The sequence below is a fragment of the Toxotes jaculatrix genome, chromosome 20, assembly GCF_017976425.1.
Source record: "Toxotes jaculatrix isolate fToxJac2 chromosome 20, fToxJac2.pri, whole genome shotgun sequence".
NCBI classification, from domain to species: domain Eukaryota; kingdom Metazoa; phylum Chordata; class Actinopteri; family Toxotidae; genus Toxotes; species Toxotes jaculatrix.
Genome location: NC_054413.1, coordinates 5,833,791 through 5,860,875, shown reverse-complemented (window position 1 = coordinate 5,860,875; position 27,085 = coordinate 5,833,791). Strand labels below are relative to the sequence as shown.

The 27,085-nt window shown below is 41.5% G+C and overlaps 2 protein-coding genes across 2 annotated transcripts; both read left to right on the top strand.

Annotated features, from left to right (window-relative positions):
• Positions 1-266: 266 nt before the first annotated feature.
• mrpl15 (mitochondrial ribosomal protein L15) lies at positions 267-2,278 on the top strand. Its single transcript, XM_041065269.1, has 5 exons — positions 267-433; positions 567-724; positions 937-1,102; positions 1,496-1,619; positions 1,718-2,278. The coding sequence occupies exons 1-5, from the start codon at positions 329-331 to the stop codon at positions 2,053-2,055; spliced, it is 891 nt and encodes a 296-aa protein (XP_040921203.1). The 5' UTR covers positions 267-328; the 3' UTR covers positions 2,056-2,278.
• Positions 2,279-8,931: 6,653 nt separating this feature from the next.
• Positions 8,932-10,145, top strand: sox32 (SRY-box transcription factor 32). The gene is made up of 2 exons (XM_041066076.1): positions 8,932-9,238; positions 9,481-10,145. The coding sequence occupies exons 1-2, from the start codon at positions 8,932-8,934 to the stop codon at positions 10,143-10,145; spliced, it is 972 nt and encodes a 323-aa protein (XP_040922010.1).
• Positions 10,146-27,085: the final 16,940 nt, after the last annotated feature.

The window sequence follows — 27,085 nt, the reverse complement described above, 5'->3', positions numbered from 1 at the left end:
ACAAGTATTAAATTACAAAATAAATATTAAACATATGCTTTAAACATGGCATGACCTTTGACACACATTGTTTGGATCTAAAATGTCTTTTCAGTTGATCTGTTTACCAGTTAATTTTGTAATTATATTTGCTTTTCTACCTTTATGGTAGTATTATTTATGGAATCCAACCTGATATGCTTCACAGCAAGTTTATTCACTGCAATTTGACTGTCGTGCTGTTATTTTGAAACACCCGCAGAGTTGACGAGAAGTACTTCCGTTCACATCTGTCACGTGACCTATGTGTCCTTGGTTTGGGTACCTTTGACATGTGATTAGCAAAAACATGTCTTTCCCTAAAAAGCCTGGCGGTAAAGCATTAGATATTTTGCAGAGCTTACCGCGGATAAGTTTAGCGAACTTGCGGCCTGAACCAGGATCAAAAAAAGCGGTAAGATTTTATTTTAGATCTCCTTTATAGTTGTCGTCAGCAGCAGGCTCATGCTAACGTAACCAGCCAGCCTGCCATACAATGTAAGCCAGTGGAGAGTAAAAACACCTTACTCAAATGTCTTTAATTGTAGGGCAAACGACGGGGCAGAGGGCAGCATGGTGGCAACAGAAGCGGCCGAGGACACAAAGGAGAGCGACAGAGAGGCAACCGGCCTCGCCTGGGGTTTGAGGGGGGTCAGACCCCGTTTTATCTGGCTATTCCAAAATATGGCTTCAATGAAGGGCACAGGTAAAAGCAGGTCACACTCTCCAACTTTAAACTAACCACTGTAGTCTTTGTTGTTACAGGCTACACAAACACGGTGCATCAGGTAGCAACAACAGTTCTGGCATCAGCAGTCCTGCACGTTGATGCATTTGTGTTTGTCAGTCAGTACCAAAACAAAGTCATGTAACACCTTAAACTCCCAGCTGACAAAACATCTGTGTGCTCTGCCACAGTTGCCGTCCCCAGTACCAGCCTCTGTCTTTGAAACGACTGCAGTACCTGATCGATTTGGGACGAGTCGACACAACCCAGCCCATAGACCTGACCCAGCTGGTCAATGCCAGAGGAGTGACGATCCAGCCTCTGAAGAGGGACTGTGGAGTCCAGCTTGTTGATGAGGTAATTGCTGTTTGCTTAAAGCATGTTGTTCAGCATGGGTTTTATTTTTCACATCTGTCAAGGCTCATAGGAGCTATACAAAGTTTTCCTTCCATCTCAGAATGTAAAAAAAAACAGTGCATTTAAAAATATGTAGCACTGACAATGTGGATCAATAACTGTTTCAGTACAAGATGTAGTGAATAGTTTAACTGCTGAAAAAATGAAACCAGACACAAACATGTCACTCTGTGGCTCTTTGATCATCTTGTGCCAGTAGGTGGCACCACATGACAATGTTGACCCTGTGACAGGCACAGATCAAGATGTTTGTCGTTGACCCCTGTTTTTTTTTTTTTTTTTTTTACCCTGCTCTGCCTCAAGTTCACCTTTCATCTGTTTGTTCTGTTTCAGGGTGCCGATATTTTTGCTGCAAAAATCAACATTGAGGTTCAGAGAGCTTCTGAAGGAGCCATAGCTGCTATTGAGAGGAACGGAGGTGTCATCACAACCAGTTTCTATGATCCTATAAGTCTCGGTAATTCAAGAATAATCAGTGTAATCGCATGTCTTATAGCATTTTAATCTCATGCATTTTAAATAGAATGCTTAAAAGTATTTTTTCCATTTTTGCAGGGATTCTCATCAAACCGGTCCCATTTTTCTTACGTGGGCAACCTATTCCAAAGCGAATGTTACCAGGCCAGGATATGGTCCCGTACTACGCAGATGCTGAAAACCGTGGTTACTTGGCAGACCCAGAGAAAATCCAGCAGGCCCGGCTAGCCTTGGCACAGAAGTATGGCTATATTTTGCCAGACATTTCAAAGGATGAACTGTATCACATGCTCTCCATGAGGAAGGATGTTCGACAGATCTTCTTTGGCCTTGCTCCAGGCTGGGTCGTTAACATGCCGGAGAAGAAGATACTGAAACCCACTGATGAGAAGCTGCTTAAATATTACAGCTCATAGATGTGAAGAGTAACAATAAATGTTATGTACATTATCTCATGGCAAAAATCAGGAAAGTACTGAGTTTTGCATGTTGAAAACATGTAAAAAAAAGTGTGGGACATGTTTCCATTTTATAGAGAAAAAATTGTGGAAAAACAGCTTTCTGTGTTTGAGAACGAAGCATTGTCATTAAACCTAATCTTGAAAACTACATTTCCCAATATATTGTTTTTTAAATGGATTACATTTTGGCGTTATAAGCTCTATACAGTATATTTACACCACACTTGTGAGTATTCCTTTCATTTTGAGTGACTAATAACTGACAACCTCGTGTTGAAATATAACAGGCCTGTGCTGTTTGATGGAAGGAACGTGAACTGTAACAGGTGAGGGGGAAATAAGGAAAATAAGATAACTCAAAGAATGAAAACAGGAAACAGATGCCTGGTGATGTGTGTTACTTGTGAAATGGGTTGCCTAGGCCCTAGAAGGGGAGTTTGAAATTAGTCATAGGCAGCTGTATCCTGGTGTGAACGTTCAAAAGATCCCTCTCCCCCCCTTTGGAATACAATCACAGGCAAACACATATATACAACTTTGCCCAGTTATGCTTTGGAGACATAAAATGACATGAAGAAATGTTTATACTGTGACATCTAATGAAATCACTGTGATTTACACTAATTATAATTGTGGTGTGCTCCCAATGTTCATACTGTCACTGAGTTTAATCATTTCCAGTCCAGAGGTTTCAAATAAAAACCAAGAGGTTAAAAGACAGAACCTCATTACGAGTTTTGTGATATTACACTCAACACTTCATGGCAGTTTACACCCTGCCTGCACCAGAATGTAGTCTCATTGGCTTTGGCTGGATAATCGTCTCCCTGTATTTGAACTCTCCATTATGCTCGTGTTTATTTTTTGAAGTCAAAATGGCACACTCACTATAAATAACTTGGTATTTTACGGAGATATTGTCTTAAGGGACGCTGCCATAGAATTTGTGCTGGTATAAAAACATTTTATCAAAGGAAGCATATGTTTGTGTGTGTGAGAGTGTGTGTGTGTGAGAGTGTGTGTGTGTGTGTGTGCAAGACCACGATCATTGTGTTTCTATACAAAGTCTTGTTTGCCATGTTAATTACTGGTAGGCAGGTCTCAATTATGCAGGAATAAAAAGAAAAGTGACAAGAATAAATGACGCTCCAAACTGTGAGCTAAATATAATGTACTTTCATAAGTCAGCTTTTGCATCCAGTGAAAAAAACCCCCAAAAAACAGCTGACTTATTAAAGATGGATTTCTTAAAGTATTTGCAAATTTCATAATTTGTTACCATGTGAGTCAAAGGTTACGCTTTGATGATTCTGCTTGTGGTTCCCTAAGCGTTTTCCTGAATCTCAAGTATCCAATAAACTACAGAGGTAGTGGATACATACACAGCCGGCCCTGCCAGGAAAACCAGCCCAAATCCTTACAGCATAATACTTTAAATAAATCACGCCACAGGAAAGAAACAGCACAATCATTGTTTATGGCAGAACTACAGCGCTTATCTTCAAAGCAGCAGATCCTTTTGAATTTGTATCAGGTCTCAGACGAGCAAAAGAGAGAAAAAGAGTGAGCTGAAAGGTTGTAGAGAAGCACAAACAACTCTTTGAATGTGTGGTTACAGAGGGTTTGCATACAAGAATAAAGAAATTGAATCAAGTATCAGTTACAGTTAATAAAGCAATCGTTCACTTTGGCTAAAAAGATTTGTTGGTCTGTTTCAGGCAGGCATTTTGTCTCAGGGTTCTGCTCCAAATAATCTAATGTCTGGGTCTAACCAGTTCACACTATTTAATTAAACATTCAAGCGCTGCTGCTGGAGTTGAGCAGGCCAGATTGTCTTGGTTATCTGCTGCCTTGAATGAGCCGTTTAAGACAGACACAGATATCACGGTGTCTCACAGGTCTCAGTCTAGTTCCAGTTAATAATTAGGGCTAATTACAGCTAAATGCAGGCCTCTTTCTCCTCTGTCTGCCGAGGAGAGACGCGTGGCAGAGGTCTGGGATCAAGGTCAGACTTACACATCAGCTACAGCGGAATCTGAAGACAATTTGTGTCCAAAAACATAGATATAATAAATATCCCACTGTGGCAATAAGCCACCAACATCCAAAGCTCAGCTGCCTGGACAATAAAAGACTTGGAAGACTTATTCAGTTCCTCAGATAAGACTCTTATCAGCAGACAGTGTAGAATACAATTCCTAATTTACAAAGAATAGTGCTGTTTTTCAGCATGAGTGGAGATTTGCCTCATTAGCCAGTCTCAGTCTGAGCAGGTCCACATGGTAGACAATTGAAATAAAATTAGAATGGGCTTTACACTTAAGTGACAGAAAGAGTGGTCGAAAAAGGGATTTGGTCTCGCCTTTCGTTTCAGTTTCCTCACTCATGAGGACAACGCACATTAATCAACATTTCGGTAGACGTGACAGTTCTATTCAGCTGGATCATTTTCAACTACAGTTCTTTGGCAACATGATATAAAACCAGTGAAGGGACAAGTTAACAAATAATCAAAATTCTGAGCTGTACATAACAAGATAGTGTACATTAGTGCTAATTTTTGGACTAAATAATATTGTACATATATGTATACAGTTATTGTTATAGGAAAATAGTTACTGATGAATTGTTTAAAAAGTCAGTAAATAGTTAAAAAAAAAAAAAAAAGCCCATCAAAAGTTAAAAGAGCCATAAAGTTGCCACTTTTCTAAAATTGTTGAGACATATTTAACTTAAATGGTCATTCAAACACTCGGCTCATTATCAAAATTGTTGACAGTTATTAATTGCTTCAGCTCCTAAAATGATGTAAAGTGGATAAACCCGGTTCAAAAATGTAAATCCTCACTACCCAGCTGCCTCAGCTTTTTTGGCTTCACCCGTTCCTGTGCTGCGCCCTGCACGTTGTACCACCTGGGTTAGTAAATCTGAGCCTGAGCTGTGTTTGAAGTCTGGCTGAGCCTGGCCTGTTATCTCTGCTCAGAGGTGGGGGCATCATTGTGTTCTGCTAATGAGGCTGCATTAAGCCTGTCTACACCAGGGGGCATGTAATCCCCTCAGCTGGCCTGACGTAGGGCTGGGCAGGGCACTGTTTACACGGGGAGTGTGGAGGCTAGCACTCAGGACCCCGTGGGCCTCGGTCTACTGTTGAATCTGCTCAAACATGAGATTAAGAAGGTGGAGGGGTCACAGACCACTGCATAGAATGGTGTCTGAGTCTTGACAGAGTATATCTTGATGCTGGCCTGCTGTGCCCATACAATACAACACAATGAATTACAGTCCCCTCACTGCGAAGATCATGGTCACCAGAGACAACAGTATTATATCCCCTTCACACCTTCCAGCTATGAAACAATGCAGCTCTTTATGAATGAGCCTCTGTAAGGAAAGTTGGTGGGATGGCACTGAAGGCAGGTTGGAATACAGTGCTTCATTATCAGAGGTCAAGACACTGACCCCTTGCTTTACGCTCCTGTGGTTGTCTTCCATTATACCTTGGGACAGACATCTGAAAAGTCTTCGGGTCAGCAAACATCCAAATACGAAATCCATATCAACGCATGAGAAGTGTCAAGTCAAGTGTTCGGGAGCCTTGAGTGAATATGCATCATGTCACTGACAAAAAGCTCCATGCCACACCTAAAAATGCAGACTCAGGTGATCCACCACAAGGCCAAAACATCCTTTGCATATACACAGTGTGTCAGACCATGGATAAGGTGCTCCACATTCAACCCAGACGTCGTCCAGAAAAGCCAAGGATCCACAAGGGTCTTTGTAAATCCTGCTAAGTTGTCCCTTCATGAGGATGTAGTCCTGCAGGTCCTTGGTGCACACCTGTACCTGCGCCAGCTCGGCCATCAATGATCCAAAGTGAAGAAGGAGAGGAGTGTCCCATATATGAGTTCTGTCCAATACAATGGCACATTGTGATCACAAAGCTACAGAGAACAATCCCTATTCAGAAAGCATAGTGCCCATTCAGCTGCAGCACTCTGCTTGTTTGGCTATGAGACAATGTGATGATACCCCACTGTCAGATCAGAGATTAGGATTCATTCAGAGGGCCAGAATAAAGGACAAATGACACGTTTTCTTTAATAATACAGCAAAATAATACTCTATAAACGTCCAGATGGTAAAATCTTGATGACATGGTTAAAACTACAATATTCAAACTTTTAATCTAGATATTGCCCCCCCCCCACACCACCACAACACACAAACACACAAACACACACACGGACCCCCAAAACACTGTCTAATATTTAACACTGTCTCAATTCACAGAGAAGCTCAGTCGAAACTAACGTTATTGTATTCACGCTGCGTCCTTCAAGCTAATTGATTAAATCCATTAACGCTTTTCACAGCGCATTGGAGCGTGCGTCCCGTTTAACACCGAGGATGTGGATTCAACCTCTAATTCTGACAACCTGTGAAAAAAGGAGCCCCCCCGCCAAATTCACCCACTCAATACTATCAAACCACTATACCCAACCGCGGTTTATTAAGATGAATATAATTTCAAATATGCACCTCAAGCACCCCTCCAAAAAATATATTTCTCAAGCTTTTATTGATTTCCTCAGACTGTTAATGTTATCTTCCCCTCAAAGCCACATGCCAGCTTATCAGTTTCGACTGACACTAAAGGGTTTTAAGTCTGACTGTCAAAGAGAAATGAGGAGCACAGTTTAAAGAACATGCCTTAATCACTTCTGTGATTGAATTCGCCACAGTCCTTTTTGATGAAGATATCGAGCTCCATTAGGGCCTGATTTACTTATGCAGACTTAAACCAAAGTCCAGAATGCTCCTTAACAAGAATATTCCTACATTTTTTTTAAAGTGTGCAAGAGTTTAGATGCCAGTGCTTATAGTTTTAGCACATATTTTCTAGAGGTTATATCGTTGTATAAAATAATTTTAGATGCACCAAACTGCCCTTGCTTTCCTTGTGTATTAACCACCATCATACACACTATTTACAATTTAAAGAGGCTGCATAAGTGACTCGTCTGCGGGGACAAAGCAGCGCAGGTGCAGGTAAATCACTGAGGCCCAGTCAGTCCGTGTATTGCAGACTTAACGTTGCCGCTGTCCGCATAATGGCATCTATTGTTTGTGTGGGCCTTGTTTTGCGCCGTCGGTGCCAAAGACGCATGTTCAATGAAACCATACAGAGGGAGTGAGCACCTGTAATGGCGTCCTGTTATATTCAGTAGGGATCACACGCCCAAAGAGTTTCTGGAAACTTCATTTGTGGTGGATACACACAGTTTAAAATCACGTTGCTGTTCTTTATGGACAGTGCCCACGTAATCTTCCTGCAGGGAATCATGAGACCATTAATTAGCCTATAGGATCTCTGCTTTCAGTGATAATGTTAATGCACTTTTCTGCTGTGCTCAACGGCGATTTTATAGCGTCACCTCCTTTATCTGTATGTCTCGTGCTTTGTGTCACAATAATTAACAATCAATAAATGTTATTAGTGCTGTAGAAATGACTTTATTATGATTTTGCTTTGCAATGCCTTTTTTCCTACAACCAAAGCATTCCTATAATATCAGCTGTTCCACCAAAAGGGCGTCTGTGCACTCAAGAGTGATTGTCTATGTTTATTTTATTTTTTATCATATTCATAGAATCATTTAGAGTCGTTGATGGTTTTTATATTCTCCGTGTTAATTTAAAAAGTTGAAAACGGATCAAGGAAGTGTTCCAGATATATACATCTGAGGCTGAAAGAGAAGAACAAAGTGCCAACCGCAGTCATCCTGTAATAGTTTCTGTGAGTCTGTATCTCTGCTGGAGTTTTGACTGATTTCAATACACTCTTGTCTCTTTTGATTTAGCGCCAAGATCCTGCTCTGGTGTTTCCTTCAGGGAAGTCACTCAGTCTGTTTTGGTATTTGTCCTCCCCCCTCATCTTTTAATTAAAAAATGATAACTATAACAAAGGCAGTGAATCTATTTTTCTTTTTTTTTTCCCTTTTTTTTTGTTTGTTTGTTTTAGTGTCCCGGAGGTGAGTTCATCACGCCCCTTTGTACACACCTATCAGTTTTTGTCTTGGGCAAATATTTGTGCGCAGTAATCGTGTAATAAACACTCCTTGATCATGTTTGTTTCAGTCCTGTAAAATGTACTTTGATAGAGACAGTGGATGGCCGATAAGAGCTGAGAGCCACAATGTAATTAGTAACCAGCCCTGCCTCCTGAAAACTTTGATGTTCACCTATCAATACCCTGCCTGCCTTTTAGGGCCTATTGATTAGATTCCATTTTTCTCCGATAGGCAAAGCTGTAATTCGATTTTCCTAATATGGTTTCAATAAGAGAGGAAAGGAAAAACATTTCAAAATATCTAAGATTAAATATTATCTTGACTTTTATCAGTTTATCATAGTATATACATATATAGTATATATGTTTTACTATAAAGAGGGAAAGGATAAAAATATTATTACTCTGACTTCGGATTTACTCAGGTTTACATCCTGAATGCAGAAATATGATTTCATGAAGTTCACAGCTTATTTGGCTTTATCGGGAGATTAAATGGTTTGATTTATTATTATTAGTACATAATAGCCTGGTTCATTACAGACTCACGACACCCATCTGAAGTTTCGTGAGACCGCGTTGACTGGGGCGTCAGATGGGCCTATCACCGACCCGAGAAAACACCTGGAATTCACACCTTAAATCCACTCCTCCTGGCCTCCTATTGGTGGAGCTGCAGCATATATCCGTCACTCTCCATCACCAGGAGTATGACAGCGGCCTTCAGCACAGCCAAAACATCCTCACTGTCCGTAGCCATGCGTTTCAGCCACGACCCAGCAGCTTTCCAGCTTTGCGCAAGCAGCTCCATGTTTGAAAGCGAAGATTCCGGCTCGGCAGACGGGGAGCAGATGGCCGAGATGCGCTCCCCGAGTTCAGGGCCCTCCAGCCCGCTGTCCGTGAACTCGGACTCCAGCTGCACCAGTCCTGAGGCTAAGTCTGCCTCAACGCAGAAGAGGGTCAGAAGGCCCCTGAACGCCTTCATCATCTGGACCAAAGAGGAGCGCAGGCGGCTGGCACAGCTCAATCCGGATCTGGAGAACACGGACCTGAGCAAAATACTTGGTAAGACTTTGATTAAAAGCCTGAAAATGTTACTGACAAGACCAGAAGTTGCGAAGGTTAAAATGCTCCTGGCAGATTTTCAAGTGTTAACTCCAGTTAAATCTTTATTGTTTGTAAGTCTTTAGCATAGAAGAACTCAGCAACAAAACACAATTAAATCATTGGCCCCTAAACAAGGTTCACATTGTTTTTTTTAACCAGTTTATAATATGCAGATTATTAACCCCACTGTGTTCCTGCAGGAAAGACCTGGAAGGCCATGTCCTTGGCTGAGAAACGTCCCTACATGCAGGAGGCTGAGCGTCTGAGGGTCCAGCACACCATCGATTATCCCAACTACAAGTACAGACCCCGCAGGAGGAAGCAGCTGAAGAAGAGCTCCAAACCGCAGACCACAGAGGCTTCTCTCCCCTCGCTTTGCAGCTCAGGCCTCACTGTGCCCTACAACCTCACCTACCTGCTCCAGAACCAGCAGCAGACCTTCCCAAGCACGCCTGCTAACTTCACCCCTCTGCACAGCACCTACCAAAACACTCCTGTTTTTCCAGACACAGCAGCAGCAGCAGCAGAGGCCTTCTCAAATAAGCCTGTGGTGTACTCAAATTCGCCTGCGTACCCTGCAGAGCATCAGTTGTATTTTGGCAGCCAGCACGGGCACATGCAGTACGGATTCTCTGCAGGGCCCTATGTGGAGCAGGGGGAGCCGAGGGTATACAGGGACACACTGAGTCCTGCCGGGCCCTCCCTGGAGTTTTACTTGGAACAGGTTCAGCTGGACATGCTGTACGATCTGGACCGCAGCGAGTTCGAACAGTATCTGGGTCCTCCTTCACACAGGCCTGAGTCAGTAGATCCCAGCAGCTACTGTCAGCAGAGCAGCCACAGAGAGGGACGCTCACTGTCATAAAACGACCACAAATGGTGTATTTATTTAAATTATTTCAGTGTATCACTTGATGATGACTGCTGAATGTGTATATTGTGCATTTAGTTTTTGACGTGTTGTGTGCTTTGATAACAAGTGTACTGTTTTCCAATGTAATTATAATATTTCAATAAATAACTCTAATTCAGCTTCTAATGTTTGGTGAAATTACTACAAGAAAACAATTAAAAACCCCTATTGTCTTTCTAAATGCTAGTATTAGGTGTTTAAAGGCCATTCCAGTGATTTAGACAGTAAAAGCTGATGCAGCAAAGGCCAAAACTTTAATGTTTTTTCGTTCCCTAGAATGGGTCATCAACACATTCACGCAGATGAACATTCAATCAATCACAAGTACAAACACTGACTCCTTTCATTTTTCTATTAATTCAATGGCTGTGAAAATTATCAATATTTGTTTTTTTTGTTTAAAATTTTTGTTTAAAATTACTTAAGTTCCCCTATTCAGCAGTATACAAACATTTAATGAATGATCTAAAACATACTGTAATGCAGCTATAAGTACAGGCCGTTGTAATAATATAAAATATGCCAGCATGGGAGAAGTTGTAATTGTTGACACATACTGTAGTTTAAAAGACATTTAACATGCCCCCATAGGATCGCACCATGACAAATAAACTAATCTTGATGTGTGAAACTGGTGGATCTGTTACGTTAAACAGTGTTTAATGTAACATGCTATACTACGCACCCTTTAGCAGAAGCCATACTGTTGACACACTGTGTTATCTCCATCCACGTCTTTCTTGGCTCAGAGAGGGAAATAGGGTGGGCGTCAGGGGCATAAACTTCCCAACTTCCTGTTTCATTTTAAAACATGTCACAAAGGCTCTAAAAATATGCCCAAAAATTGACATATCTCCAAAATCATTTGACTTTGGCTGCCAAATGTTTACCCATTTAGGAAAATGTTTACTTCCCTGTCCCATACTTTCTGTGTCAAAGCCTCAAGGTTGAACTCTGTCCGGGACAGATACAAGACTGGGACCCTTCAACATGTTAGGTGCTGGAAGAACTAAACTCTTTAAAGGTCCCACCCAGAGAAACACTAAGATTTTTTTTTTTTATTTTTTATTTTTTTTTTTTTTATAGTTCAAAAACCAACAATTAGTTTTTCAAGCAAAGACAGTTTGTCAATTATGAACCTCAACTGAATAGTAAAGATGTTCATTTACAGCAAAAGCAGTTAAAATTTCATTTAATGGACAGGAGCTGTGTCTAAAACCCAATACGTAAATCAATACATGTACTCATTTATACTAATCCTAATACAAATTTACTAATCCTCATATAAAGATAACAAAATGTTATATGCAGTTCCATCTTTGCAGAAGTAGATCAGTGATAATGTCAGTGATAACAGCTGCTGCACCTAACATTAGATTTATTTATAATCAGAACATTGTATTCCTTGACATTTTCAGCTTTAATAAAACAGTACTGCCAATGGACTAGTTTACCAGTTGGTTGAGTGTGTGTTTTAAAAAATTATTTTAAAGTCATCAGAGATTTTTCAGAGCATGCATTTACATCATTATGTCCAGTAAACCTTCTGAAATGACACTGAATCAAAAAGTATAACTACATAATCAAAACACCACCATGAACACATCACATGCACTGAGTGATTTTTTTTTTTTTACCTTTGACTACTGACAATGTAATGGTTCCAAAAACTGCAGTGCACACTTCAACACACTTCACTCGAGTGCCACAGATGGCCCCATCAGGTTAAGTACAACTAATCATTCAAACAAGATATCAGGACTTAAAACATGCTCCACCAAACAGTATAGAAAAAATGAAATGAGTCTGCAGAAGGAAATGTTGTGAGTCAGTGATGGAAATCAGATCTTAAAGTGCTGGAAGGAAATGAACAGGCACAGTGACTGAGGGAAGGATGACCTTGCTTTGGAGGAGAGAACAAGAAGAGCTGATTAGGAAAGTGAAGACCTGCTGCAACCCAACGCCACCTGAATGAGCGGAAGAAATCTGACGTCAGTTCAACTCCCAAGACAATATTACAAAACGCTCTGCAATGTCAATTGCAGAATGTCCTGCAAAATATTTGGTGCAAAAGAGGTAGAATAATATGACAACAAAAGCGACTCTCTGTCATTATTTTCCTTGTTTTATTAACTTGAACTGAAAGCCTTTAGTTCAGCTTGTTTTTCTCAAACTTCGGCCCCTCGGCAACAATTAATGAGCAGTTGCAGGAACTTCCTGAAGGAAAAACAACTGGATGATATCAGTGCTTCAGGTGAAAACATCATCAACAATAAACAGGAGCGGAAATGGCAGCTGGACAGATCAGATATCTTTGTTACGTTTATGAAACTCATCATTTTTCAAATATTTACAAGGCTGTGTTTTTAACAGGCTTCTGGTTTATTAAATAAAACAAAACAAGTGAAAGGTAAAATAATTTCCTTCTTTAAGCATAAACTTGTGCCATGAATTATGCCACAGTCTCCTCCTTTAATAGTGTTTTATTTAGAATTCCTTGTATCTAGGTTTAACTTAGATTTCACCTGTTATCGACAAACAAAACCAAGTTTTCTCAGGTTGTTCCCCCTTTTTTTAAGGTCCCAGGTTAAATGGAGTTTTTGATCATCTACAACACAGTTATGTCATCTCCATCTAGAGTTATTTTTGTGTTTAAGTATTGTAATAAATGATTGTCACGCCAGAAATCTGCTGGAAAGCTCACAGAGAAATATTTGATCTTATCACGGGTGAAGAATGTGAGGAATCTCAACATGTCAAACAACCTAGAAACATTCCTGAACCATAAAATAGTTTCCTCGTTAGAGATTAAGTATATAAATATGCCAGCTCTGTATGTCCAATATTGACTCGAGTTTATATCAAACCTAAAAATAGATTTGTGCTCACTGACTTGTTGCATTCTTGAGATTTTGTCAGCCATAACGAGGCTTTTCTTGTCTTACCTCCTACATGAAGGTCATCAATAGTTTCCTGTCCTGAGTGCAGTTTGGGTAAATTCGAGGCTGCTGTCTGCAGATAATGCTCATCCGAGTATTATCCTGCAGGGACGTCTGCTCTGTCTGGAGCTGAGGAGGAAGCTCAAACAGGAAGAGCCCTGAAGTGACATACTCGACAGATTCTCATCCTAAAGAAATTATAACCTATAAGGAGGAGGTTTCATTATCTCCCCTCTAAAAATGGAAAATGGAATTCCAATAACGTTCAGGTGTTCCCATGAGCGCTGACGTGAATTTCTGGTCGAATTAAATGAGTGTCTGTCTGATCACTTAATTATGAGGTAGTCTAATCAAGCACTAATTGGGCCTATCAGATTACTATAACCTCATCAGACCAGTCCTGCCATGGAGCAGCTTTTCACCTGTGTGTCTCACAGGTCTTCAACATCTTCAACAGTTGGATCCCTTAAGATCATACCAAGACACCGCTTTCATGCAAACTATAATTTGAGGACAATACAAAGCCGAACAACTTTATTACTCACCATAGTGGAAATTTGTCTCTGACTACAGTATAGAAAATGAGACATTTTTGGTTTTATTTGCCCAAGTTTAGAAATATCAGTCTCAGAGATTTCTGTCTCCAGCCCATCAGAGGTTAGACACACTGAATTTGGTTTGTGGGTGTTACAGCATTGAAAAAAGACACTTGTACATTAATTGTACTGTTGTAGCTCCTTGAGGTGAAGCTAATTGCAGCTACTTTATATACTGTTGGTTTGTTTAATGCATAATATTTCAACACATTATATGGGATAGTGATGCTTTTTGGGTTAAGTCTCAATCTTCACAGTAATGAGTGAGTGTCCTACAAAGCCACAATGCTGCAACCAGCTACATATTTGGTTAAGACCTGAAAATGACAATAAACAATCCAATAACAAAATGCACTGAGGTGTGCAGAAAACCACAGAGAACAACCCTCTGTGGTTCCTATGACCTCAGCCATGTTTCCAGCCAAGAGACAGACAATCGGTGAACCGCCAGACAGATGATTACTGTAACAGGGTCCGACAGACACGCTGAAGAGAATAGAGCGGCTGGGTGTGTCCCTGTGACCTGCTGGGCAGATACAATACTCTACCAGAGTCTCTTAGCAAAGAGACCATCAACAAACACTCAGAGGATGATTAACACAAACACAATCCTCAAACTGGCCGGAAGTGCGTGTGTTTGTTTGTGTCTGACCTGTTTCTATATTTCTGTTTACATATTCTATATCTCACTTCGTACATCTATCCACTGAACACTTTAACGTAAAATAAAACCATGTGAAAATGACATTTACTTCAGATGCCTTTATCAGAATGTGACGCAGTGCTGTTCAGTGTCATTCCTATCAGATTATTTTGTGTGGAAATAACGTCACACCTTCTTCCTCACTGTCTCCTGGCACTTCGTGACTCAGTCTGCGAGTATGTTCATGACTTTATCTGCAATGTGTGCGTGTTTGTGTGTGATGAGAGTGGCCATGATTGTTTCAGGATACACTAGTTAAATGATCATTCCAGATACAGAGCTGAGACGCACCTACCGGAGCTATTTCAGGACATGATTGTATTTTAAAATTCTATGAAAGTACATTTGTCATTTTCATTACTGTTGTTTGACCACCGGCCCGTTTTCAGTGGAACAAAATGACAATGCTGTTACCAGGTATTTTTGACATGTCAGTTGATAGTTCGCAAAGTCATTCCTCCTGCCAAACATTCTGTTTTCACACAGCACATGTTACAGGTTACAGTAATAAAATTCGTAGCCATTACTGAAACTGTGGTTCCCTGACCACAGACAGAAGTTGACAGCAGCAGCTTCTGATTTAGCCAGCAGCAGCCACTTTTGCCAACTGAACTGAAAATTGTCCCATATGCACTTGGAAGGCTGCAAACAGGATATCATACGAAAAGATTGAGATATTTCCCAGGCAACAACAACATTCTCACCAGTTGATGATTCATGTAGAAGACATGGAAATAAAAACTCAGCGTTATGTAAGATCAGACCATCATTTCATTCTGGTTTGGTGGCTTGCCTTACATACTTGGACAAGCTTTATTGTTTGTATTTTCATACTATATTTTCTCACTTTTAACATCATAAGAGGAAGGTTTTCAGGATGAGGACTAATCTCGGATAATGCCGGCATCTATAATGCATTTCCATACAGTGACAGCACCAGTGGCACTGTATTGAAGCCTCACTCCATGCATTCCCTCAGTCTCTTCCTCCACCTTCCTCTGCCTTGTCAGTGGGCACCTGTTAGTTTGTGTTGAGGTGGTGTCTTTCACACCTCTGCTGATTGACTTAGCAGGGTCAAAGCCTAACAGCACACCAGGCCTCTCAGCAGGTAGTGGACTGTGTGCATGCAGCAAGCTGGTGGCACCTGAGGGAAATGCATTGTGTGCTAAGCTGCTGCCGCTGCTGTAAAATCACTTTGGTTATAATGCTCTGATATGGTGACTACAGTGGAAGAAAGACTAAATCTAACGTCTAGCCTTCATGGTCGGGGCCCTCGCTAATCAACCCATGCAAATTTGGGAATGATTGCACAGTTTCCACAGTGTTACCGGTGGTTAAAGTTTTCTTTGCAAATATTAGGATTAGCAGGAAAAAGCTGATTCAACAGTTAGAAATGACTGAGATGAAGATAAATCTTAGACAAAATACATACAAGACAAGCCCCAGTATGTCAGAAAAGTGGTCTTGATTTCAGCCCCAGCTCTGGAAGGTAACTCAGAGTAAACAGTATTTTGTGTGATTGGCAGGTTATTGTTGAGTCAGTGGGGGTGTTAAGGAAGGTTGGACCTTCTCTCAGGACGTAGCCTCACTTCCCTCGCTCAGAGGCTCTCAGGAGGAGAGCAGCGTGCCTTTTAACTTTTTTATTTGTGCTGTTTTTGTAAAGGCCACATTCCCTGAGCCTGGCTGCAACTTGTGTTATTCTTCCTGTGCTGTTTGCCCCACTCGCAGCTGGAGGGACAGGAAAACCGATCTGGAAAACTACTTCATGTATGTCATCAGTGATTACGGGACGGCAGCGCCCGCCTGTGCCTAGTATTGGCAGCCTCATGCCTATAAGCCCGCGGGGCTGGCACAGGTCTGAATAATACTGTCCCATGGGGCCGACACTGCGTAGACCCTCCTCACTCAAGGCCTCGCTTCTGCTTCCATGCAAGGAACTCTGTGAGTTCATGCAGCCCTGTCAGCACTCTTCCTGTGGAGAAACTGGAGAGGAAGCTCCACCAGGCAGCCTGAGGTGGCCACAAATCTCCACAACTTTCAATTTCTTTCTTTAATCTTTCCACTTGAAACACACACAAATAGCAAATTTTAAAAAACGAGTATAATCACTATAATGCCGGATGACTCCTCTCATAATGTTTTAATATTATACACACTGTGTAGGGATTACTATTACCTATGAATGCACCTGTAAACAGCGTTTTAAAGTTCTAACTGATCAAGGTGGAGCTAATTTTGACAAACAGTGCTCAGTGTGATGGAGATGTTTCCAGCATGTGCAGCTGTACAAGCAAGTGCACCTCAAAGCTGGACTTGAGTAAATGTACTCAGTTATTTTGCACCTCTGCTGTCAACAAGAATGAGTTCATGATTTTCGATGGCATCAGATCAGATTGTTTCTGAGTCTGCAGACAAAATGAGAAGTACTTTCAGATCAACCTCAGTCGCTGGCACGAGACACGGTAAAATATTCTAATGTAAGATCCTCTTTTCATTGCTTCCTCTTTCCTCCGCTGCCACTTTCCCAGGCAGAGGACCTACAAGAGCAATCTAGGGGGATCAGGAATGACAAGGCAGTCCGGCCTCCCATTGTATGTGAGCGTTTACTCAGCATGGGAGAGCAAGGACAGTGAGGCTACAAGAATACAATAGGCTCATATTTATTTACTGCTTAGTGGCAGCCAGGGACACCCCCCTTTCTAATAGCTGATAGCAGCTTTACAGTAATAGACCTCTAATAAAGACCTCAGAGGGCAAGTAGAGGCTAGACTCTCTGGCTCTGTCCTGGGTAAAAGTATTTACAGTATTTACACCATTTCAAACCCAACTGATAAAATATTAGACCTGTTAAGGAGACTTGATTTTTTTTTCCTGTTACATGATAATTATGAATAAAAAGTAACATAATTCTCACTGAAAATATCTGCAATACCTTCACATGCTACAGTAGCTCTTGTTGAATTTAGCATTTGAGTGCTGAAACACATTACAAATACAAATAGAGTGTGAAGGGGGTTAAAAAAAAATTATAAATAGATTCAAAGCATAAATACAACCACTCGCACTTTATACTGAATGACGTTGCTGTAATCTCCACCATCTTTGGATAGTTGTATTGGAACATTTCATCTCCTGGAATGGGAATAACAAGAAGTTTTGGATATTAATGCTAAACATGATTATACCTAATTTATTCCTAACACATTTACTGTATCTTGCAGTTATACTGCTTCTTAGCTGGAGAAACCCCCAGAATCTGAATGTATCTTTGTATGTACATACGCTGTAATCAGGAAAATGCAGCTTTTATTTTGTAATTTAGGGTGGGATTTGGGAGAATCTCTGTTTTTTATAAGTGGTCCATGTGTCATGTTTCTTAATAATAAAATTAAAACCCAAACTCTTCTTCTTTGTGCAAAATTACAAACGCCAAATAAAACGGCTCTTGCTTTTGCGCCCTTGTGATTGCACATTGTACATTTTTTCGGATGGGGTTTCTGAGTAATACCTTTGAGTTCCAGCAGAGGGCTCCATCTGTTGTACTGACTGTCCAAATAGGACAGAGTTCATAAACCATCTGTAAAACACATAAGTGAAGCAACGCTGCAGATCTGTTACACAGGAATAGACAGAATGAACTTAAATTCATTCATGTCATGTTGTGTAGAGTGCATTTCCTTTAAAACTCCCTAATAATCATGCACATGTAAATGTACCCTCCACTGTTTTGGACTAAAGGTCAAATCTCACAGTTTTTATCCAACTGATCTGTTGTTTTTAAACACAACCTGACAGAGGCTTGACCATCATTTACACTTGTCTTGTCCCATGTTTTAATCTGACTGAAAAATGCCTGGAAATCGGCCAAACCAGCACCGACTATCTGACCTACATGACCGAGCCCCGAGCCTCAAAAAATTAATTTTCCAAGAGGCATTATGAGAGCGTGATTTATTGGTTGCCTTGATGCCTGGTGGGTGTAATTGTGAGAGCAGGGCTGAAGTTGAGTGGCTTTGATGCCTCGTCTGTCCCCTCCTCCAATCCCTGAGTTTCAGAGATTAACTCAGACACCGGATTAAAATCTCAAAATAGAGAAATCCTTTTTAGATGAACAGATTGATTAAAAAGGGGAAAAGATGAGTGTGTGGTGGCACCGAGCTGCTGATACTCTCACCTGGGAGTTCTCGAATGGTGAAAGTCAAACTGAAGCTCAATCACAAGCACTTGTTTTAAACTGGACTCTTGATCTATTTGAGCTGAAGGCCAGTGAGATGGGAGACATACTCAGGTATTTTACTTAAAGGAATAGTTAGCTTAGCTTAGCATAAAAGCTAGAAACAGGGTGCATGGTGATAAAACTGTCAGCATGCTTCTGCTTTACCTTTCCCTCTTGTTTACAGTAGCACATCTAATCAAAGTGTGATTCCCATTTTTATCTTTTTCTTTTTTAGCATTTGCATGTAGCACTTACAAAGAACTGCAAATGATGAAGAATGATGAAGAAGACGGGGGGCTCAATCGTGGCCCTCCCCTTAATTTCAACAAATCATAAAAAGAAAATCTGGTGCATGCTCAAACGCACACACTCATGCACATTTCAGTTTCAGAAACCCTGTGAGGTCCACTCGGTTTTAACTTTAGTTTCACTGTGAACCATAACTGTTTGGTGCAGCAGTAACAGGTTTTCTCTTTGGTGTGCTGCTGTACTGCTGGGCCTGGTGCTAACAGACAAAAGCCTGATGCTTGATATCGTCATCATTGTGTGGCCTGTTTGATTGCGGGAAGCAGGTGTATGTTAGTGTGGCCTTTCAGACCAAATTTAGTCATCTACTCACTTCCCCCTGGACCCCAGGTTCCCTCTGCATTTCCCAGAAGAGCTCGGCCCTCCCCACCCCCCACCTGCCTGCATACATGAAACACAGCGCTGCATACAGAGAGCACATACCTTCAATATATTCAAGGTTTGGTGCATTTTAGACTTTTTAAAATTTTCTGTTCTTGCTGCTCTGCTCTCCTCTCCTCCTCTACATCTCTCTTAGCCCTCATCCTCTGTCTCCACAGCTCCACGCTCTCCTTCCAGACCTAAGCTCTCTTCCTTCCTGCCCTCTCACAGCTTCCTGCTCCGGCTCTTATCACTCCAGAAAACGTGACACGGTCTCAGCCCAGTCAAACCAGCACTAACCTCTGTAGTCCCTCTTTTCCTTGGCCATCACTGCCTTAAATGGAAGTATTCTGGCCCCTCCGGGGTCTAGATGCCTGCAGGGGGATATCACATAAGGCCCCTGTCACCCACCTGGGCCAAATCTGTTAATGGACTTATTTATTATAAACAATATAACCTCTACTTCACAGCCTACAGAGGAACAATAAATCTGAAGTGGCCAGGCGTGTTTTTATTTATGTATTTATTTATCTGAGAGGAAGCCGTGGGCACACTGGGACATTATCAACTCATTCTCCTCCGAGGGGTTTTCCTCTGAGCTGAGGAAATCGTCTGCTTTGATTTACTCTGTAAATCTGAGCCTTGTAATACAGCAACAGGAGATCGCATGAGGACAAGGTTGTGAGGTCTGCTGTTACAGAATCATGCTCGAGCTGATGGAAACTTTAAGTTTAACGAATAAGAAGAATTCCTGGTTTTACCACCATTACAAGTTAAATATAAATGATCATACACTCTTCATACCAATTAAAGTCTTCCTCAGTTTGATGTATTTTCTCTGCACATCACCTCAGGTTTAGATAAATGTCTATCTCAGCTTATGGGAGCATCTTGAGTAACATTATGTGCATGGCTTGCAGGTTGTATTTATTGTTGTTCTATGACACCGCTGCCAGATACAGGTCTGCTAAGGCATGATAGAGCCCATGTTATTGTAAGGGCACAAGGCCATCTGATAAGCCCCCATGCTCAACAGCCTGCAGCGATAACACATGTTTTGGATGGTATCGAGCCAAAAGAGCCGAAGCTGCCGCCGTACAGAATGCAACACTTACTGCAAAGTTCAAATTCTGCACAACAGCCACTGATCAGAATATCTGGATGCCATTTTTCAGCTGCAGATAGCGTCCTCTTGGGTCTCTATTGTTTCACACACTGCAGCATGTCAACGTGGGTAGCAGGCTTTTGTGTGGATGCAGTTAGTGATGATATCAGGGGGGGACTTTCCCCGAGTTTCCTGATATGAGCTTTTCCCATGTTGTCGTATAGGAATAATCACAGGGGCGATGATGATCATTGACACCGATTGCTGAAAAGTGATTGGAAGCTCAAAACTTAACCAAGAGGATTAAAGTCAGACATTTGTTGTGATGTAGTCGTATCTATCTCACTATGTTTTTAAAACACAAGTAATTTAGTATTTTTAACATCGACCTACGTGTGTTCTAACTGATCAATTCAACATTTTGGGAAATATATCCAGGAACTATGTTTTGTCTGAGCTACATAAGAAGACTGATATCATGCCATGTCTGTATGCTAACTATGAAGCTATGAAAGAGGCAATTAGCATAAAGGGAAGCAGCAAGCTTGGCTTTGTCCAAAGTTAAAAATACACACACACTAATACATAGTAGAATCTCATAAGCCTAGTAATTGCCATGTTATATCTTCTTTGTTTAATTTATCCACAAACTTCCATAAAATATTGCTATCTATCTATCTATCTATCTATAATATACATACAGAGGCATGTTCGCTGTTTCCCCTCATTTCCAGTCTTTATGCTGAGCCACACTGACCAGCTGCTGTCTGTGGCTTCACATTGATCATACAAACATTTAAGAACTGTATCAATCTTCTTATCTAACTTTCTGAAACAGAGCGAATAGGCATATTTCCCAACCTTCTGAACAACTCCTTTAAACAGAGGCTGCCGGGAAGCCTTTGGTGCATTATAAACTCAGGTGAGTACGAGGTACATATTGATGATCCAGACCATTGTGTGTAAATGAACTGATGAGATAATCTCCATCAGGTGAACTCAGCCACAGAGAGGTTTAGTCAAACACAGGAACTCCTTGAAGTGTAAGAAAGGCCAGATATGTGAGATAACATATTGATAAAATAATCTCATGGCGTACGATTCAGCGTGACATGATGGATGATTGTCAAAAGAGCCCCAAGGTTTCATCTTAATGGTGTGTTTTTGCAGCATGTCAGTATCAGGCCTCACTTCTATTCTCAAAAAGGAAATTTAAAAAAGGTGAAAGCAGCATGTTCACACCTGAGACTGATTTTTATTCCACCCCACACCACCGTTAACATAACACCTGCCTCACGATTTATTTTTTAATTTGATGAGACGGTTAATTCAAAGGGAGCCTTGAGCAAGGTTTTTTTGTCCTGAAAAAATGATTTGACAGAAAATATGTCAATACAAATCTGATCAACGGTGGGTCAGCTTTTCCTATCAGTTCCCTTGTTTCTGTACAGCGTTATTGTAAAGGGAACAACGTACGGAGGAAGCACTCACACACTCAGTGCATTTCCTCCATAAAACCACAGCTGTGTGAAAACAACACGAGGTGCATTCCTCAGCCATTTCTCTCGCTTTAGCACAATAACAGGGACAACAGGGCCTGCAGAGTGTTGTAGTCTCTAATGGAAGTGCACCAAACTTTATCAAAAGTTCGTGTTTGTGCTTGTCAAATGTTTGCAGTTGGCTCTGAAATGACAGCAAAAATCATTTAAAAGTGTTCCATCCTTATTAGGCAGCATGAACATCAAAGTTGATGTGGGAAAATGGTTTCAAGGAGCTTTTAACCACTGCCTATTAAAGGAGAAGTTGCTGCATCTATGAGGAAGTTCCAGAAATGGGTTTTGGAGTATTTGTTCTGTAATCTCCAGAAATGACAGCGCATTATTTCACTGCAAGAAAAACTATAAAAAGTCCCATATTAACCAAGTCTTATGATTTTTTTTTCCACCACAGCTCAGGATAAGTTTCAGGAATTTTTTTTTCTTATCTTCTGTCTGTGCAGCTGCCTTGCTTACCTCTATTGATCCAGATTCTTGCTAGGTGCGATGCCACTGATCACACACGCTATTATTGATTGACACTGGTCGCCCTGGGCCGACGTGGCGTCCTGTTAGCACCCTCAGGGGTATCTGCGTTTTGTCCTGTGGGTGACACTTTAGCGCCTCGACAAGCCAAAGGCCACACATGAAAGGATTCAGAGTGTTTGAGCGACTGAGGAATCAATTCACACCCTGATTGCCATTTACAAAGGCTTCACTGTCTCTCCCCTCATTTCCAAATTTCTAGTCTGGATAGTCTGATTAGTAATTAACTCAGCTTTGATCCTGAAGTCATCAAACACTGATTTCAAAGTCTAGATATTGTTCTGATTTCCATTTACTTTAGAGGGAAAGTGTAACCTCTTCAACCTGCTTCATGACGTCGCTGTAAAACAGATTAGATGAATTGAGGGACTTCTTTGGGTGGAGGGGTCAAATGTAGGTCAAGTTGCGGAGAGTAGTATTTATGTGGCTGGTGGTTGTCAGGAAAACAACAATGCAGCTTGAACGTAATCTGTCATTTGTTTTCTCGCCAATACTTAAAAAGCAGTTCCTTATTTTGCCGTACAAAGCTTACAGTAAGTACAGGAATTGAGTTGGTGCTGAAAATGAGAGAAATGACTCTGGTGTTTATCTGTTTGGCCAGCCATAAGTATCGTTGGCGCAGAGGTGAGAGGGTTATTGTTTAGGAGAATAATTTCATCCCTTTGATGGTAACAAAAAAAAAAAAAAAAATCTGAAAAGTGCTTTATTATATAGCTGCAGTTCATTTTCTGATGCTTTCTGGTGTTTTCAAATATTTGTATGCATGTTTTGTTCTCTTTAAAAAGCAGTTTAAAAAAAAAAGTAATTTCAGGCTCATACTCATGTGTCAAGGACAAAAAGAAAAGAAAGACCCAAAATAGACAGGTCTTATCAGTTTGGGAATGGTCATTGCACCACTGGAAACAATGCCATGGCGAGATGGGGGCTGAGGTTGACCCTAATAATGCGACTGGTCTGTCAAGGAACCTGGAGAACAGGAAGCGCACCGTACCTCTGTCTTCATGGATAAAGTCATAAAAATGATAAACACGGGTCTCAATTAGCCTCCGTCAGGACAATGCGCTGCTCGCCAGTTGGGGAGGATTAGGGTCGGGCCAGTAAAAGTGAAGAGATGAAAGAGTCTGCTCTCCCGTGTGGCTGACCTCCCTGTTCGTTTCACTGAGGAAACCTGGGTTTTCCCTTTCTTTGCTTACTAGTGGTAATTCATCAGTCAATCAAGACGTTCTATTAATAGGCTTTTTCTCCCTGCGGTGTTGGGCTAAAGAAATGGGAACACAGTGAAAAATGAGTGAATGTCACCCTGAGAGCAAGGAGTGGCTTGGTGTGAGTGTACGGGGGAGTTAAAGTGTAATTCTAGTTGATTACAACTTGGATCTGATTTTTATTGGTTATGAGGGCAGATAATCGAGCTAAACTGCTGGCTTTAATGACCTATAGTTTGACATTTTGGTAAATTTGCTGATTCACTTTCTTGCTAAAAGTTAGATGATAAGTTTGATCATGGTCTTATGTCTGTACGCTAAGTATGGAGCTGCAGCTTTTAGACTGTTAGCTTAGCTGAAAAGGCTGAAACTCTCCAACACCACAATGAGATGAGAAATCTAGATATTTGTTGACAAAAATAACATAGAATGGGAATGGTTTACTTTACTTACTCTCTTTCCTAGATGATACATGGGCTCTTTCCACATTTGATGTCACTGATTAAAAACCTAACACAGTATCCTTGACATTATAATATTATAATATTATATTGCCGTATCCTCTAAGTCGTCTGAGTGAAACTGCAGCACTATGGATGTTCTCAGGAAAGAGACTTTGATTATTTTACTTGTTGCTTCCGTTTTATTGTTGGCTGACCCGTGGCAGCGTGCAAACCCAGAGGTCACCACAACTTGTGGTGAAAAGTTTCCAAACATCCTCATGTTAGCATGACTAAAGGCATATTTAAGATTCAACTTGGACCCGAGCTTCAGTTTAATAAAACAGACAGAGAATGAGGGCGAGACGAGAAGATAAGGCGGATGTGCTCATCTCAAAACTGAGCAGCAGAGACAAACAAGAAATAGTTTTATCATCAGAGCATCTTCAAGAGGTGGGGGCAGGATGGTGCCTCAGTGGGGTACAGGGTGAAGATATGAAAATGTCCTCTTTGCTCGACGTGGAATGAACCGGCCAATAAACACAACAGGGCCGAGTAGATTCCCACCTGATTCCCAGCAGATCCCTGACAGATTAATGCCTCCAGAACAATGAGACGAGACGGCTTCCTCTGTGTCTGAGGCAGACAACATCCCAGTGCTAGCCTTTCTGCTGGGCTGGGGTGTGTGCTCTCGGGCAAGGAAACTTTCCCAGCAATCCCCTGAGGGAGGGTGAAGACTATACCACCAATAACAAAATTTTTGTGTTTGCATGTGAGTGCGTAACCTTTGGACGGCATGATCAGTTTCTTTTTGTTTAAGTCATTTGCCAGAATTTCAAGTCCCCAATTTTTGTGACCAGAGAGTCCAGCGCAGTGGCCCGGGAAAAAACATGACCGTGCACAGACTCTCACATCCTTTTTGTGAGCATAATTTAACCGCCTTAACCTACGGATGATCTCTCATATCTGCAATCTCTCACATGGGGTGATTTTCAGGTTACTAAAGATCAACCATCAAAATAAATCATCTTTAAATAAGTCAAACTACACACTTTTCATTGACGTGTTCCCACTACTGTTCCCACTGCTACTCCTCAACAGGCTTCTGCAGTGTTTGACTGGCAGCTGATGGCTTACTAGAAACTTAGTGAACAATCCTGAGTGACATTATTAGCGCTGAAACTTGTGTTCCAGCTTAGGGAAAAGGTGTGATTTCTATTTACAGATTCAATCTCAGACAAGACGTTTCTGTCCTCCTTCCTCTCCTGCACACCTGTTATTCGCTCCCCTCCTTAACCTCCTCATTCTCTCCTCCTGTCGAGCCCCCGCCCCCCCCATCCTGAAACACCTCCCGCTCTTCAGAGCAGGTGTTGGAGGAAGTCATAGTCTAATCAGACAGTCTAAACAATCACTATCTCACTGCTGATAATGACAGATGTCTATACGCTTCCAGTTGGGTCCAAGACTGTGTGGCTTCCAGTTTATTTTCCAGGTTTAACAATGCTACAATAGCCTACAGTACACATGACAAAAGCACTACAATGTGGGTTTGATGAAGGGTTGAAACTAACTTGATTTTTATTGTAGATAAATTATTATTTCAATTAAAGCTTTAACACCAACAACAACCACCTCAGTTGGAACAAAAGGACAATTTCTGACCCCCTTTTAAAAGAAGTATTGCATTGTTCAGTTTTCTGGCCCACAACTTTACTTCTTTGAAGAGTCTCATTTGTGTTGTTTTTGGGTATATACAACCTGCTCAGCACCAGACAGCAGTCAGACAAAAAATAGGCAAATATTTGCGAGCACATTCACCACATCAATGTTTTAAGTCTAATCTATCGATACATACTCACATTGTCATATTCATATCACGTTTTTTTTTTTTTTTTTGCACCAACAGTCCACAAAGGCTTTATAGTGCCAGTGTCAAGCAAGAGCAAAATTTCCCAAAGCCCAATGTGACATCTTCACATTGCTTGTTTTTAGTGTAACCAACAGTTCAAAACCTAAAGATGTTCCACTTACAAGCAGAGACTTCTCACATTTGAGAAGCAGGAACCAGTGATTGTTTGGGGTTTTTTTTTTTTTTTTTTTTTGGACTTCATGATTCATTATTTCTAGTTAATTAATCTACTAATCCACTGGTGCATTTGTATTTTAAGTGTAAGATTTTAAGAAAAGGGCAGAATACCCAAAACATTCACTGATAATTAGCAGAGTATTGTTTAAATTCACAACTTGTTTAAACTCCCTTCTGTGGCTTTGTCCAGTTTGGGCCTGTGCAGCTTGAGCGGCTCAAGGGATCAGCGCCGAGTGCTAACATATATATACCTTCCGTCCCTGTGATTTAAACTAACACCCCTGCCTCGCAGCTCAGCACAAAGGAGCCAGCAAACACATTGTGCAATTCCCAAGAAAGCCACCCACAGACATTTATACAGCAGGACTGGCGACCAGCAGCTCAACTGCGTTTCAGAACTCACTTGGAAGGCGGACAGTTTGTGCTGCTACGCCAAGGACAGGAAGTGCTTGCAGAGGGACAGGAAGTGCTCACCGCTGCAGTAGCCGAGGCTGGAACTGAGATAATGCCATTGTGTAAGCAAGCCAAGTGACCTCTCCCTGAGCGCAGAGTCCAGAGGCTGGCGTCGAGAGCCCTGGCCCCCACCCAGCCCCAGACTCCCCAGGCACGGGGTGGGGGACTTAGTGGAGGGGACAGGGGGAGGAATGGAAGGAGGAGGAGGGGGGGGGGTTATAAGGCGTGTCACCTCCCCCTCCCCTCCTTTGGGTTGACTCTGAACCTCACCTTGTAGAGGAAATGTGGCTGCGACTCCAGACTTTATGACTTCTCCCATCAAAAGCCAAGATTTTTCACTCCCACACACAGTGAGAGAGGGGGAGAGAGAGAGAGGCAGCCAGGGCACACTCATACCCACGCCCA